Source organism: Anopheles ziemanni, chromosome 3 (assembly GCF_943734765.1).
Source record: "Anopheles ziemanni chromosome 3, idAnoZiCoDA_A2_x.2, whole genome shotgun sequence".
In the NCBI taxonomy this organism is placed as follows: domain Eukaryota; kingdom Metazoa; phylum Arthropoda; class Insecta; order Diptera; family Culicidae; genus Anopheles; species Anopheles ziemanni.
The window spans coordinates 82,466,784-82,484,225 of NC_080706.1; the positions used below are offsets into that span (position 1 = coordinate 82,466,784).

The 17,442-nt window shown below is 43.7% G+C and overlaps 1 protein-coding gene across 1 annotated transcript in view; it reads left to right on the forward strand.

The window, feature by feature from the left end:
- Window positions 1–13,056, forward strand: part of LOC131286224 (A disintegrin and metalloproteinase with thrombospondin motifs like) — an 89,034-nt gene extending 75,978 nt beyond the window's left edge. Inside the window, exons 7-14 of the mRNA XM_058315151.1 lie at window positions 1,944–2,086; window positions 3,407–3,462; window positions 4,904–5,030; window positions 5,129–5,293; window positions 5,363–5,594; window positions 5,948–6,048; window positions 6,910–7,097; window positions 12,328–13,056. Of these exons, the coding sequence (XP_058171134.1) occupies window positions 1,944–2,086; window positions 3,407–3,462; window positions 4,904–5,030; window positions 5,129–5,293; window positions 5,363–5,594; window positions 5,948–6,048; window positions 6,910–7,097; window positions 12,328–12,455 (1,140 nt within the window). The 3' untranslated portion in view covers window positions 12,456–13,056. The remainder of the gene's footprint in view (window positions 1–1,943; window positions 2,087–3,406; window positions 3,463–4,903; window positions 5,031–5,128; window positions 5,294–5,362; window positions 5,595–5,947; window positions 6,049–6,909; window positions 7,098–12,327) is intronic.
- The last annotated feature ends 4,386 nt before the right edge of the window (window positions 13,057–17,442 follow it).

A 17,442-nucleotide genomic window follows, 5' to 3' on the forward strand; every position in this document is an offset into this window, starting at 1 on the left:
AAGACCTATTTTATCTATTCTATAAGATGCTGATAGGAAGATTAATAGAACCAAATGTTCTCAAACGTTTTCATCATTTCTCGAAATCGTGTTTGGAATTTTCCCTCCCTTTGCCTAGCTCCGACCACCTCCGCACACGTGGGTCGCGGTGCGGTTTTTGTATCACTTTTATTGCCCTTTTTATTTGTGCAGGTTTTTCTTCTTTCTCTTTCTCTCTTTTTCAAAAATTTTTGCCTTTATTTTGGGGCGTCGGCCGCGGCTATTTCCGTTGTTAGCGGACGTTTCATTCACGTCGCTCATTCCTGGCGGAACCATCACCTATGGGGAAGAGGGAACACACACATACACACGTTCAAAACGGCTAACCGTTTTTTTTGGTGTAGATAAAAAATTACCATCTTTCGGAAACCATCACCTGAAGGTCAACCGGCCATCATCATCACCATCGTCATCGTGGTCATGACCGGCGAGAGCTGATCGTCGTGGGACGGCTCGGAAGCGGTTTATCTGTACGTCAAGCGTGTGTGTGTGTGTCTCGTTTTGTTTTCTTTTTCTAAACTTTCCACTAAACAAACCAATATTCATACGGAATTGGTAGGAGTATAAAGTGGATGTATTCTGCCGCACACGCGAAACCCGCTCAGAACGTACATGTGTGACGCTTTATCTATTCCACCTGAGGCAAGGCGGCCCAAAAATATCTTCCCACCAGTACCTTCTACTCGCCAAAACAGCCGTGTGTCACGCACGCACCGTGCACACCTGTTCCGCCTTTAGCAGGATGGCCGAACAAGCGGCGACCCTTTCGCGAGGTCCGCTAGCTCAGCTCCGCTAGCTTTCGGCCCGCCAAAGAAGGTGTTTCGTATGCAAATGAGTCCATTCATAAAACACTGCCAGATCGACAGCCGGTCGGTTGGAGGAAACACACATATCGCCGGTAGACACGAAGAAGAACCTATGGCGGAGAGCGAGACGGGCGATTTCAGGTCGGGGAAACAGGCTATAAGCGATAAGTGGATCGAGTAGTGGACGGGAGAGGCTTACGCGGATTTCGCAGTTAACCAGCGACACGTTAGGATCGAGAGTCGAGAGTATAATCAGCTCGCTTTAATCATCAACATCACCCCGGGCGAATGGTTTCCTGGACCTGCTCAATCCGGAGTGTATGCCAGAGTACCAACAAAGTAGGTACTCGCCATTAACGGGCACACGGAGCTCCCAGGAACCTAGCAAACCGTAGCTTGACCAATTCCATTGCTGTTACTGGTTAACCAAACGACCTTCCAAGGGCAAAGAAATTACCATCCGAGCTCCATTAGTTTTCCCGGTGCACGGCTTCCGACATTGGGCGACCCAATGTGGAGGTTTCGAGTTCGATTACGCTATTCCCGAGCCCGTTGCGGAAAATGACACAACCCGACCCCTGCCCTGAGACTCCCCTCCGGGGGTTCGTCGGCACGGTATGGTGTAATGTGCGAGTGCGAGGATGGCATGACTTTCACTTCGCTTCCTCCACGGTGCCCCGAAACATCACATGGCGCCATGAGCATGGCATATCGTGAGCAAATGGGGCTAGTGTATGCCAATAGTATACATGCCAATTGGCAGAGCGCTCGGCATCGATTCCGGTGCAAAGTTGTGAACGGAATGCTTATAGCCACTCGCTGCTGAGGAAAACGACGCGGTAATGGATTCAGCAATTGGCAATTGTCGTCACGAGTAATGGCGTGACGTCGCGTTGTTAGGGTAGATACTAAGGTTTGGCCTTCAGTCTGTACAACACACCTTGTAATAGAGAGGACCTTATGCAACAGAAGAAGATTCCCTTCACGCATGGTTACGTAACAGTGATAACTTCCGTGGTTCTTCCAGTATCTTCTTGGACACATTTACACCTGAAAGTACCCTCTCTCTTATGATCTTTCAAATTCTATCTTCACCAGGGACGCGATGCAACCCCCTACCTGGAGCGAAACCGCGTCGGTCGGGATGCGATCGATTCGGCGGCCGCTCTCACCGACATGGGCAAGTACCTGTTCCGGGAACGAAGGCTACCGGTGTACGACATTGCCGTCGCAATCACGAAGTAAGTATAAGGGCGCCCATGTCGCGCACCTACCACAAACACGCACAGTGGAACCCGTCACTATCGACCTAACCATGGTCCGAAGTCTAGCAAGAACGACAGAAGACAGGAGACGTGTCGACAGGCGTCGGTGGCGATTTCGGTCAGACCACGAAAGAGACTACACCAACTGTACTGCTCCGCAAAGGGGAACGTAGGGTAGCTGGACAACACTTTCTCGGCCTACACTGCCCAGAGGCCTCGAGGGAATCAAGCTGTCGATGCAATCTCAACGATCTTTATGAGCCTCTCTATTAAGGTCTTCAAATGTACTTCCAGATTTCTATTTACTGCTTCCCATTTGCAAAGACTCCGTAGAAGCCTCTACCGTAGTTTATTTTCAATATCATATCTGTTCTCTGTTCTTTTTATGGATTACTTCCAAACCATACTCCTTTTCAATCTCCTTTCCTTTTTTGCTAATCCGTTAATGAAATCAACATCGTAAGCAAATATCTGTGTGCTTCAAAGCCCACATAGTCCCTCTAAAACAAAATAAAAAAGACAGTAGAACGGAACACAACCTTGCACTAATCGAGCTCTTTCGCAGGTATGATATGTGCCGAAGAAGAAAAGGAGGCCGCTGTACGAAGGGCACAGCCGGTAAATTTTCTTCTCTCTTTCTCTATCTCTACTCCTTTTTCCTACACTCGCTTGATTTGTTTTCCTTTAACTCTTTTGCCCGTAGTTTTAACTTTGCGTCTACTGACCCTACTTTGTATGGTTTTTATTTATTTTTAACAATTTATTTCGTATTTCTTAAAGTTTTCACTTTTCTACTGACCTTAATTTAGTAGCTAATTAAACGGATAACGCTTCTCGTGAACCATGTAACGTTCGCCTTAGTTATTCTTCACTCACAAACTTTTGTTCTGGATTTCGATTGGAATCGGGTTTGTCGAGTTAAACAGTAATTAAAATTTGATAGCGTTTTAACCATTTAATTTTATATGCAGCGTTTCGAACAGCGTACGAAAATGGAAGTATGTCGTTCGGTAGTGGATGAAGTGAAACGAATCGACAGACTTTTTTTACCTAGACTTGAGACGTAGCCAACCGTAGCGTATAAGCAAACAACCAACAACCGTCGCATAGCGAGTACTAAGACATCATCTTCGATTTTATAAATGATCACAAGCGACTACCGTGACAACTGGAAAGAGTCCTCTAAGAGAGAAATTGAATTCCAGCTGCAGACAATGATGCCGTATTACTCAATGATATTTGCACTTATCTTCACCGTTTTGTTAACCACAACAATCAATTATATTACCATTGCAGACTAGATATGTGTAGAAGGCAATATGCAAATGACGCGTGTAATCGCGGTACCGCAGGTAATTATAAGCCACCGACGCGGTGCGCTACTGAAATCCCATGCAAAAACACAAACCAAACCGCCCTGTCCGCTAAACAGTATCCTGTTTTCGAACAAACTTTGCCTGTAATTTTTCCTGCATTTGTTTTCGTCTTTCGCCCATTGAAGATGTTCACTGCTCTCTCTCTCTCTCACACATTATTTTTCCACACTTTGTATAGTTTTCGCATTTTTCTTGTGCCTTCATGCATCCATATACACACATATTCTGTGTTTCGCCTTCTTTCTATCTCTTTTCTGTGATTCTTTCCCCTACTTGCCCTCTATGTATATTTTGTTGGTCATTTTAAAAACTACACATGTTACATTTTACTCACTAGTAAGATCAAGTTTTGCCTCTTTCCTCTCTGAGGCAATTCCTGAGTTGCTCGCTTTTATTTTCTTCCCTGGTTTATCAGAACCATCAGCCATCACTTTGTACAGTTCACGGTTGCAGCTATAGCGCACTTGCCAGCATTCAATGAAGTTGGACAAGTGGATGTAAATTTGATAGCAAAAACATTCCCCCATTCTCTCACGCATCTGTATTTATTTTTGCACGTCGAATGTTATTCCTAGATGTGCGATACTTCTTTTACTTCGCATCTCTATCTATGTAATCGGTTTCTTGAAAGCGATTTCAAGCTAGCTCTTGTGTAAAAAGAACCATGTTTTATTCATTACTTTTCGCACAACCGTTAAAAACAATTGTGTGTACACAGATGCACCACAAATCATAATCTTCTTCCCCCGGACAAGACCTGTATGATATCCGGCTCTATCAATTTCATTTTCCGTCGCTCGAACTCTTCTACAATTTCTCTCTCAGCAACGACCCAACCATCTCACTCTGTACTTTTTTGTTTCCACGATGACATCTCGTAGTTACAGTCTCTACTCAAGTTTATCTCTCCAATCTTTCTTCTAGCTAAGACTTTCAAAAGCATCACATATTGCTGGAAGGTGTGCCTTCCGATTCACTTAAGTATCATAAGTGTAAAGCTAATCATAAAATTCTTCGTTTAAGCATGCTTACTAAAACCAAATCGAAGGCTTATCAACCTAATCTCGGCTTACCGGTTGCAATGCGATACGTTATAATCCGCTTACTTTACTGATGCGACTACTAACGTAGTTCGAAGTGGGTAAGGGGGGGGGGGGGGGGGGGGGGTTCTGCACCCCGGCCTGACCTGTGGTGAACTTTCCGGATTGCTTTCTGGGTGTCATTTGTTGTCGCATTTGGTGGCAGTAGCGATCATTTCATTTAATTCTCTTAAAACTGGTTTGGTCTGTTGGCCCCAACGCGATGGGGGAGCTACCCGTAGCTCAGAAACAGTGCAGTCAGTCGTTGCTTGTAAACTGAAACCGTATACTGATACGTTACTCCTTTTCTCAACCCCTCGCCTCGCGGACGCCGTCAGGATTCGCCTACGTCGGTGGAGCGTGCGTCGTGAACAAGCGGCTGGAAAAGGTCAACAGTGTTGCCATCATCGAGGATACCGGCGGTTTCAGCGGCATCATTGTGGCCGCCCATGAAGTTGGCCATCTGTACGTACTCGATCGCGCGGAGGTCGTCGAACTCGCCGCGTGCGCCCGGAAGGGAATTAATAAGGTGTCATGTTGATGCGCTTTTTCCACGTCCACAGTTTGGGTGCCGTGCACGACGGATCACCGCCGCCCAGCTACCTCGGAGGTCCCGGAGCGGAGAAGTGCCGCTGGGAGGATGGCTACATTATGTCCGATCTTCGACACACCGAGCGAGGATTCCGCTGGTCGCCATGCAGTGTGCAGAGTTTCCATCATTTCCTAAAGTGAGTACGGTCAACTTGACCTTTTCGTCGTCCTGCTCTTACATTCGGTCTTGTTTTTCCGCCTTTCAGCGGTGACACCGCCAGCTGCCTGCACAATCCTCCTCACGAGGACGAAGCCCTCGGACGGGCGCTGCCCGGGACGCTGTTGTCGCTGGACGCGCAGTGTCGGCGTGATCGCGGGACGTCCGCCTGCTTCAAGGACGAGCGTGTCTGCGCGCAGCTCTTCTGCTTCGACTCGGCCAGCGGCTACTGCGTCGCCTATCGGCCCGCAGCCGAGGGATCATCCTGCGGAGACGGACAAGTATTACAAACGCAGTTCCTTTTTCTCGCACCGTGTTCGGCGCAAACGACCCTCGGCGAGACGTTCCGGGCGGATACTAACGATCGAATGTTTCTTTTCTTCTTTTCTTCCCTGTTTTTTTCTCCGTGGTTCTCACCGAATTCTCCTGCTGACATTCTTCTCCCTTCACCGAACGTCCGTTTTGCGTGTGTCCGTGCTTCATAATTACGTTGCGTTACTCTCGTTTGCTTGCGATCACGATTGTGTTGTCGAACCTACAAAAAAAAAAACAAACAAAAATACAAACTAAACCAAACAATTAACAACCCCACGACACTTCCCAATGCATGCAATCCCCCTTGCCGGTTCCGTAGCACTGTCTCGATGGTAGATGTGTTGCCGAACACGAGAACATTATTCCGGACTATTCGCAACATACTCCATCGTACACGCGCTACAATCAACAGTCTGTGAAGTACGTATGAACCAATGACCATCGCGTCTCGCATGCGTTTGCCATCCGTCTCTCCTACCACTGTCTCTCTCATACTCAAACCGTACACCTTACACAACACAAACACATCCCCGCGGAACGACACCACTAAGTAGCGTACAGCCCATCGTCTTGTGACGCAAGATCAAGTCGGAAATCCAATCGCCCCTGACTGAGAGAAAATGTCCGAAGCGAGCTTTCGTGCTCGATCGTCTGCTACATCCCACCGTTCATCACCGACAGATGTATGCAGTTCAGTTCCACTAGGATCTACACCTCATCCACCTCATAACCTCAATCCATTCCCTAACAAGCACATCCCCCCGACCCCTGTTGTGCACTAGTATTATAACTCAGTTACTACCATCGAAGTCAGTCTACCACTACCACACACATACACGCGAATCCCTTACACACGAACACGTCAAAGCTCATCCTCATCCTGGATTGATGAATATAAACCCCGATGGGGACGCCCAGTTGCCAGTGGAAAATGGATGAGAACGGACAAGATAGTCTGGAGGTCGGCAGTTATTGCGCTCCTTCTCAGCCCGAAGTATCCGAGGTCAACACTTATTCCGTCGTCCAGCACTACAAATACCACCACCACCACCACCACCACCACAACCATTCTATTGTAAATAGTGAACTCACCTTCACCATACAACCCCGTCTCTCCATGCTAATCCTATTTGCACGAAGGGTAAAAAACAACAACAACAACATATAGCAAAAATATGTGAACAAGCAACAAATTAAGCAAACAATATGTTAATCCCAAAAAAAAAACAACCAAGCAAACTGAGTTTTTAAACGCAAATTTAACGGATCAACGTTCTCTAGATATAACTACGACGACAAGTCAGATCAGCAGGAAGAATATTATGAACCGTCTAGCACGCCAACGACATCAACCACAACGACAACGACAGCCAGCACCACCACCACCACCACCACCACTACAACACCATCACCGCCGCCAGCGACATCGACGAGGAACTACTACCAGTACTTCCACCACAAGTCCACGAGTACATATCCCAATGAATACCATTCAGCTAAAAGCCCTAGCCCTAGCGATAATGGTAACGGTAATGGCAACCAATATCACTACAACAACAACAACAACAACAACTACGGCAACAACAATAACTACAATCACTACAACCCGACGACCAAGTCGACACCGTACAGTACGAAAACCACGACCAAGACACCGTACGTGTTCAGTAAATACACCTTCAGCACGACCAAAAGCCCAACGACTACCACGCACCGACCGTCCTGGAGCAACAACAATGGCAACCGTGAGGAAGACAATAGTAACGCACTGCACTACAACAACAACAACCACCAACACAACCAGCACCAGCAGCATCAACAGCAACAGCACCAGCAGTACGGTTACGGGTACGACGGTGGTGACGGTGGGGCTGACCCCTCGGGCGGGTATGACAATGCCGCTCCGACCACCACCACCACCACACGCAAACCGAAAGCCACCTACCATCCGGTGTTCGATGTGTACTTCAACCGGATCGCACAAGCGACCACACGCAATCCGTACAACTTTTCCTACTTTGCCAAGCGCACCACCACCAAGAGCCCGCCGAACTACGCACTCAATGGGAACTATCTCGGGGCGAACAGTCACCTCAGTGCCAATGTTGCCAACCGACCGGCGAGCCAGTCTGCTGTTAGCAGTAGCAGTAGCATCAGCAGTAGTAGTAGTAGTACTGGCACTAGCTCGGCCCGCACAGGACGCTACTACTGAACGCTTGGTGCAAACCGACAGTAATGGTGCACTTTTGTCTCTTTTATGGTGTTCCCCCCCTTTTTGGAATGCATGTGCCGTTTGTGGTTGTTGGGCTGGTTTGTGTATGCGTTCTCGGTGAGCCTTCCCGTGTGTGGGCGTTCCCGATCAGGATATGCACTACAACAACACCACTACACATCATCGGTGGTGGCAATTGTTTTATCTCTACACACAGCACACCACAGTTGATCAACAGTTTCACCGCAAACGAACGCATCGCCGCGGGCGTAAACATCCGTTTTAGGAGTGTATGACGCTTGTATGCACCTTGTATATTCGGTGTGCTTGTTGGGAGGGTTTTGTGTCGTTTGAATTTTCTATGTTTATTCCCTCTATATGCGATACCTCTCAGCTTGTGTGTTTCTTTTTCTTCTCTCTTGGTCTGTGCGTGTTTGTTTATTCGTGTGTTTTGCTCTTTTATTTCTTTATGTTTTTTTTTCTACTTTCGTGTATGTCTATTATAAATATCTGTGCTTTTGTGGTAAATATGCCACAACTCTTGTGAATTTTTTTGTCATATACAGCACAACTCCCCACTTTTTTTAATTTTTATTTGTGTCTATTTTAAACTGTATGTCCTTTTGTATGCACACAATACGATGCTACTTTCAATAGTTTGCCCTTTTTTATCATAATTTTCCAACTTCTTCATCCAATTGCTCCCTTCCGATCTTCTTGAAGCACAATCAATGAAAAAAAGCACTGAGCAATGTTTATTCCCCCCTGACTTTTTAAACGTCTTTCAAGGAGAATAGTTTAGTATTTGTTTTGCTCAAAAAAAGGCACTAATAATCAAATTTAATACATAAGGTAAGTTAGTTCGTTACAAGCTAAGGATGTAAACGCAAAAGTCTGCCCAATCGCACACAAATTAGACTGTGGTTCCATTTTGATGTTCATTTTTTCACTGATATCATCTACTGTTTCGCGTAGTAACGACCTAATGATAGCTAGATTTGTAAGTGAGTAAATTTGGCCGACGTTTGTTTTCTTTAAATAACATACACATCAATTTAAAAAAAAAGTGTATTCAAAGAGAGAGAAAAAAGAAGTATCACCGGAGCACATCCGTTGCAAAAGGTTCGTTTTTCGCTGGATTTCGAAAAATGTGTGGCCATTGCAATTGGCCAAAGCCTCTGATACAACATTAACCGTTTGGTAGCGTTGCGCAAGCTCTTCTGGAAGTACCACAGAACTTCCTATTCAATCCACAAAACCACCCCGTCACAACGTGTTGACACAAGACGACAAGACAGAAGAAAAAGTAATTCGCTTTGTCGGAAAAAAAATCAACCGCTTTAAAGAAAAACGTACCACCGTTTTGATGGACGTAGAACGTCACAAATGACCGAAAAAAGTACACTGATTGTAGGAAGCAGGAGGAGTTAAAAAGTATTACTATTCTCGTTGTGTCTGCACACGTCTGCAATCGCACCCAATTTCGAATCGGTAAGAATGCTTTTATTGTACCACACTCTGAAACCTCCACCACCTGCCCTCTTTCCTGTCGCTTCTCATTGTGCATGAGTAGCTCCGGCCGTCGGGGTCCTTCCGGTCCGAACGGTTGGACCAAGCGAGTATAGTGTTTGGGACTCTACTACTGTTTCTACTCTGGTTTCTTTCACCTGTACAACTCGTTTGTCATACATATGTAAACATTTGCACACACACACACATACACAGCCTGGCCCAGTTGAGTTTCCACTGTATATTCTACACACCGTTTGTGATGGTTTTCCGTTCTGAACGTAGGGGTTTTTTCTTTCGAGCACTACCCACTATCAGTAATTACATTTCCACTTTATCGTAGTGATTTATCGTCCCGGGCTACCAGAACAATTTCTCAATGTAAAATCCCACCGGTTTATACTGCCCCGTTCTGGGATCTGGGCTGGTACTGAACTTTCCTCAATCCTAATCGAACCCGATCACGGGAAGTTTGAACGTCTAGACGATCGCTCCAACTTACTGGAATCCCAGTAGCCATCGGAGTGTTTTGTTCCAATATGGCAACTTCTTTTCCTACTATCCCCTATGCGTACCTGTTACCACCTTCGGCATGGCAATGTTCTCTGGTCTATCCAACTAAAGCACCATCTGATAATGTTTCGAACTTTCTTGACCTTTCTTGAACTTACCCTGAATAGCGCACACCAGGACACTTACGTTTCTACTACTATTTGTTTTTGTTTTTCTACTCATCTATTTTTCACTACCTACCTTTACACGTCTACTACAAACTGCTCTACATCGCCAACGGACCCAAATGTAAACGATGTCGACTGTCTACTTTCTCTACCTATACTACTACTACTACTACTATTACTACTACCACTACAACTACTTAAGGCTGATGAATTGTTTCGACTATCCTACTGCCTACGTAGTGCAACTGGAACCCATTACCAAACCCCAAAAGACACCCAATCGTCCTCTCATATCAGCATCATTCCATTAGGATAGGAAGCTTTATCTCTGTATGGTTTAGCCGCGCTTCTCCCCCTCGCCCCTCCCCTCCCTGCTCTCCTTTCCTTCTTCACCCTTTTTCCACGTATGCAATCAATCTCTAGTGTTTAGAACCCAATCCAAAACAAAACACTCCTCCAGCGAAGGAGCCGCATGCCATTCAATCTACCCACCGGCTTGCACTTAACCAGTTGTATTAGTTGTAGCATAAGCTAGTATAAGTACGGTAAGCTCACGCTGTGAATATTTATTCCCGTAGTACGTAAGGAAATGTATGCATTGAACAGCCTGTGGAGCGATATTGCACTCAGTTGTATGTAAAAAGAAAATTTAAATATGCCAATGTCGAACATGCATGCTATAAACAATAGAAAGTAGGCCTAGCAAAATTGTACAAATAAAGGCGCTTATTAGGATGTAAGAACAAAATTAGTAGGTTTCTTGTATCGCCCAGTGTAGCTGTGCATGAAGATAGAATAATTGCAAGCATTGCATTCGAATTTGTAATCATTAAATTAAAAACACCTCTAATTTAGAGTGCTGAAAGTTAATATGATGATTTTAAATATGCATCGTAAAATTGGAAAACAAAATTTACAAAATACAAAATGCACTAAGCGCACACTCGCATTCTTTACTGCTCGAAGCACACTGGTGGCAAAACGGCCACAGCCGACACTGTAAAATATTCAGCTTCACAAGAACCGTCTTACCGTTCTCTTTCAGATACTATCGGATTCCCTAAGTCCTCGTACCGCAAGGTGCACCTGCAACCGTCGCTATATCTGATGGTTGGACGTAACAAAATTCGCCCCCATTATACCGCTCTCTAATCGGTGGTGTGGTGTTACTGGTCGCACTGGCGCCAGTGCCTATTTATGCCCTAGCCTGTATATTCCCGTACCACATTGCGCCTATGCTACGCCTATGCTATGCCGTATATCTTAAGTGCTGTAAAGAAATATTTATCTCTCAACCCCCGTGGTGCAACGGATGGATTCCAAATGGCCTCTCACTGCCACCCCGACAAGGTACTGTGTTCTCCCTTACGCACAGACAACCTGCACCGCACCGTACTACCGACAAGCGGGTAGCAATGAGCACTTGTACTACACGTAATTTGAATCCCCAGGTGTTAGAAATTCTATTGCATGATGAACGATTGCCAAAATTTATCACGAAAATAAATTCATGAAGATAACTTTTATGTTTAGCTTAGAAAGATAAGCAAATGTTGAAGAACAGTGCATGCGTTGTAAAGCACGAATGGCAATATGCTGTAAGTTGTAGATTTGCTTCTCCAATGTAACAAAGTTATATAGTTCGTAGCATGTAATGTTTAAGTTCCCAGTAGTATAGGCTATATTTATTCAACTGTTCACAACCAGGGATAAACAAACTTAACAAAACCCTTATTATCTTTTTACATAATTTAATTCAAAACTCTAAGATTAATACAAACATTTTTCAAACATATATCAACATCACCTACACTTCATACACAGCTACATGCTCATGAGCATGTTCTAGGACACACCGAGCAGTACATCCCGTTTTTGTGATGGTTTTCTCGCATTTGCATTATGTTATTCACCCTTTACTCTGTTTTATACACCACGCTGCTGTATAAAATGAGCGTTTTATGTTTTGAGCGCCCGAACATTATTGAAAACGGCCAACCCGACAGTCATCTCATACACATCACTTGTACATCACACCTTCGACACCCTTTATGTACCTGCAGTAGCATAGTATCGCCTTTATTTCATGTATTATTTTACGCTCGCCTGATACACGCATTATTGCGCCTTCTAGAAGTCTAACCAAGAAGCCAACAGACAGCGAAAAGTTAAAAAAAAAAACACCACCACCCCCTTTTAAACACCACACACCGGACGCGAACGGGGCCGTTTTACTAATCGTATTTTTGTTTTCCTTCATTTTACGCCACGTAATCGTCGTGCACAACAATCGTGCAGCTTTGGATGATGAGGACAAGCGATACAAAAACTTTATGAATGCCATCAAACGGAAGCGATTACAACATCTGAAGGAGCAGCTACAGCTACAGCAGCAGCAGCAAGAACTCATCACCAACCAGCAGTAGCAGTAGTAGTGGCATAGACCATATGATGGCCGGTGCTTTTGCTGGTGAGAAGGAGGCCGAGATGGACAACCGTTCGAAGGCGACCCTTCGCTACTATTATGTGTGCGTGTGTTCAATTTTTGTGTAGCCATTAAGGGAAGGATTTTTGTTAGTACTTACCATGTGTTCGAAACCCATCGTCAACTCAACGAGAAAAACAAAACAGTTCACTACACTACAAGGTCTCACCGCGATACGAGCAAGCCGCGTAGGATAAGCAATACTTTCTCGTGCGTCCCGAAACCACTTCCAACGCAACGACTCCTTTCGGAAAAAAGACAACCCTTGCGAAGGGTAATGTACTCGAAATTCGTTTTCAAACAGTCAGGTTCGAATAGCATTTTGGCCATCGCAAAATATGTTCATATTGTAGAATTTCCCTCAAGAAAATTACTTATGTGCTGCCAAAAGGAAGCTCGTTTAGGACATCACACCAACAAACAACTGCCCATCATAGTAATCCTTTCTTTAGCGTCATGGCAATCGTTTGATCTTTCATCAACTGCATGGACAACGATGACATTTCTGTTGTTAAAATCGTTAGCTAAGCCTACTTTAAACTGCAAGCCCGGCGGGGTGCGACTGCGAAGAAAAGAAGCAAGCAAAAACAATCTTCCGACATTCATGCAACAGCCACACACATACCCTACGACATAATACTGCTTGTCTGTTCAATGTAAATAGTTAGAGCACTAGGATCTGTTTATTATTATTCGTTTTAGTGCAAGGCGCGACGTACACATCATACCGTTATATTAGTGTCACTTTCGCGTGATGCCGGTTAGGAAGCGATCGTAACAAAACACAAACACAAAAAAAACAGATGAAAACAAATCGTTGAGCGAATGTTCTGTTTTTTTTTTTCTTTTCTTTTCTTAGTTTGCCTCGTTAGTTAACGAGTACTTGAATTGGATGTAAAACGTTAACAGTAAGTCAATAATTCCCCACGATTTAGGTAGCGAACGAAAACAAAACATTACAAAACAAACACACAAAACTCAAATGCATACGAGCAGAAGAGGTAGTTGAACACCCGGAAGCCCGGTTTTAAAAATAAGGGTTGACCAAGTAGGGCCACACACACACAAGGCACCGTTGAGTAGAGTTTTAATTTATTCGATCTAAGTTATGCAGTAAATGCCCGACGGCAGCTTCATTTTTTTTCTTGATTCCGATTTGCGCTGCAAGCGCGTTGTAAGCGACATCGTTGATTCGAAACTGCGTTGCAGACAAATAGGGTTAGGGTAGGCCTCCACGACAGACGTTTAGTGTTTAGTGAGTAAACTAAGCGAATGTGGGCGAATAATTTAGAATTTAGAAATTAACTGATAGGCAGCTCTATTTTAAGGCACGTGCCTTACACTGCGATGTAATTGAGGATAAAGGACAAAATCACAGCGATCAATAGTAGTGGGAGCGCATGTGACGATGATTATGATTGCAATCGCAATGCTGAAGAGGATGAATGTATTTCGTTTATATATTTTGTAAAAAAAAAAAAACAGGCGCATCTGAATAAAAACAAAAACAATTAGGAATTCGAAATAGTTAGTTCTTTTTTCTCACATGATGTTATTATATGTTTTTGTCTCAATCAAAACGCTTACCTTGGTATCACACGCTGATGATGGAGGCGCATGGTATTTGTGTCTTCGATAAAACCCTACAACAGTCAACGTTGCTTGTTTACAGCATTTCTCCTCTCAACACAAGAGCCAATATACTATTATTTGGCCAGCATATCGACTCTATTTATCACCGTTGTAGATTGTAAACAGTGCAGAAATTGAGAATTTATATGGACATAAATACGTGTGGTGAATTGTATTGTATGTTGTGCTTCGTTGAGTTTTGTTAAAAAAAAACACATGTTCTTGCTACATGTACGTAAACGTTGAGACACGAAACACGTTGAGATGAGAAACACTGTATATTTAAAACGAGCCATCCGAGACACAACTCATTTACTGCGTGTTGCATACCTGCAGGGTAAAATAACATCGCACCGAATTCAGGTCGGAAAACAAAATGGAACTGTATCATTCGCGTTGATCTTGTAATATTACAACCGTGGATCATCCTGAAAGTGTTTTTCATCTAAACGAAACACACTTTAGTTTTTGGGTAAAAACGTCCTTCGACCATCAACTGCAACTGTTTGATGTTTTAATGTTGTTTTAATTAAATTTTCATAATCGTGAAAACAGGTGAATCATTTGAAAACAGTTAATTATTGCTTTTAAGATTTAGAACAAAATACTTTTGAATACCGTTCGGCGTGTTCGTTCAGCACGACGTATTCAATCTTTCCCGAACCCCGTAAAGATACATGAAAAGGATGCATCTTGGGAAAACGGGTAGCACTTCCAACAAAACACCAAAACAAAAATCCATTGATAGCAAACTTTGCGTGCGATAGTAGTGCGTAATGGAACCTGTTACTCTGTCCGGTACAGACCGATTTCGATCCTTACTTACGGCGAGCAAGCAAACAAGCTGGTAAGTACTTTCAATGTTTCTCTCTTTACCTTATCCACCGTACGTTGCTAGCATTGAAAACCTTCCTGAACATTCGCGGGAGTCTTTTGTGCGCGCCTCGAAGGCAGTTGCGCCGCGAAGGCGTACATTCAGTTGGTGGCGCAGCATACACCAGCGAAACGATGCACGCACACGCACACATCCCCCCGGCGAAGGTGCTCTATTGTAAGCGACAATCAATAGTCATCAAGTGGAATTGCTTCTTCTCCGCTTCTGCAGTGAGTGAGAGTGAGCAATGGCTGCAACCTTCACTTTCCTCGAGGCCTCCCTCCCTTCCGCCCCTCAACCGTGTGCACCATTTCTCTAGTTATCCTCTCGATGCTTGTCTGTGCGGCGGTTTCACACGTGGCGCGAGTTGTTGGGCGAGATAAAATGATGGCGATGGCTACAGCGAAGGCAATGAGCTGTGATCATGGCCCGCGTGCTTCACACATGCAATTAACCGTCGATCGAGAAGATTCATCTGTCCGTCCACAAAAAAAAAAAAAAACAAGTATAATAATACAAAAATTACCCCAAACAATCGCGAGCAACAACCATCATCGAGTGAAAAACAGTGGACACATGTTTATGCCTATGCTATTCTTTTTAGGTATAGCCAATGATTTAAACTTTTACGATTTCAATGTCATAATTACTGTTTATGATTTGTTCTGTTTTAAGAACAATTTAATTAGAGACAGCATAGATATTTTTCGAAATATTTTGTGGTGTTAAGGTTGTTACATCGAGTATAAAGTTATTTATGAGTTTTTATAATTTATATTTTTAAATTAATGAATAACGCTTATGCTTCCATATTGTTTATCATATAACTTTCGTATGCATCCATCTAACATAGTTCCCTACTTGTGTTTCAAAGATTTCTAGCTGAAATGGTGTAGTACAAAATTTCATCCCTCCCTCCCTTCCGATGCGCATCCATATTTTCTCCCACAGTGTGTCGTCCCTTCCCGTCGAAATCCGTCCCCTCACAACCTTCACGCACCGCACGTGCAGGACTTATCCCGTAATGTTTTAATTACTGGCGACCTTCTTCTGCGGTTCAGTTGCTGCCGACTGTTCCCGCGCCCACCTGCGCTGGCCCAGGCGTCCATCCAGTCTTTCCGAAAACCAACAACGCGCCGCCTGCCTGCCTGGTGCGCGCCTCTCGATACCGTATTGTTTGCGATCGCTCAAAAACCGGCACCAGCGACACCCGGGACCGCAAAGAAACGCTTTTCTCCGGCGGTGGGGAAGGGAAACCCGAGGCAGGCAGCTCGGACAGTGAGCGGTACGGATTTCGATGGCGTTTGAATATTACCCAATGCACACTCTTGTGGCCGCTTGCAGGGGAGCAGAAGGTGGTGGACTTTTAAATGCTCGTTTCGAGTAATTTTCTGGCAAACAAACATCATCCGTTCGAGCGGACAATTTTTGGCTGGGATAGCTTGCGTTGCGTTCCAATGTTGGTATTGGGCTTCAAATTCAGGAATTTCAATAACAGTTTCTTTCCATCATTTTCGTCATGTGGCAGGGCAGAGATAAAATTTAACAACTTATGAATTTGAAACAAGTTAGATATAAAAACTGTAAGAAAATTTATTAATATTATTTCATATGAAAACTATACCAGTTTGTACACAATACGTAAAAAATTATTTAGAGAATATGGAACAGTCCATCCAACTATTACCAAATGTTTTTACTGGACTCCCGAAAAAGATTAATATTTAACACAATGAAAAAAAGAAAAAAATCCCGAAAAAGATTAATGTAAACAAGAGATAGGGTTACGGTACCAATAGTGGTGCACTTAGTAATGTAACTAACAATATGATGTAATGTAAAAGTGTTAAGAACACAATATTTTACATATTTGTACCAATTATGATCGAAACACTTTTCTTGTGGAAGGTAGTTCTAGTTGTGGTATCGTGTTCCTATAGTGGTGGTAGTACTTGGTAATGACTGACTATATTTTGACTGTGACTTATTTTTGAAGCAAAACAGAATGCTTCCCAGCCAAAATATTCATAGGCCAATCCATTATCTTAGTCATAAACCAATGCATTGGCCTTATAGACGTCTTACAAACCAATGCATTTTTCAGTTATTTATACCCTTGAGTAAATCATGGCATACCTGATTAATTCTTAAGAAATCCAGTATATTAGTACAATCTGTTTGGATAACATTAATTTTGGAGCCTTAATTGATTACGGAATGGGTAGGTTTATCTTTTAAACACTGCGCAGAAGATCAAAGAACATTTCATAAAAGAACAATTTAGAATTTTATTCCACTACATCCACTATTGGTACTAGTAGCATCACTATAGGTGCACTTACCCTACTTGAAATTACGTAATTTTATACAAAGACCGCTTATTTTTTTCTTGTAATAAAGTTAAGTAAATTTTACTGGAACA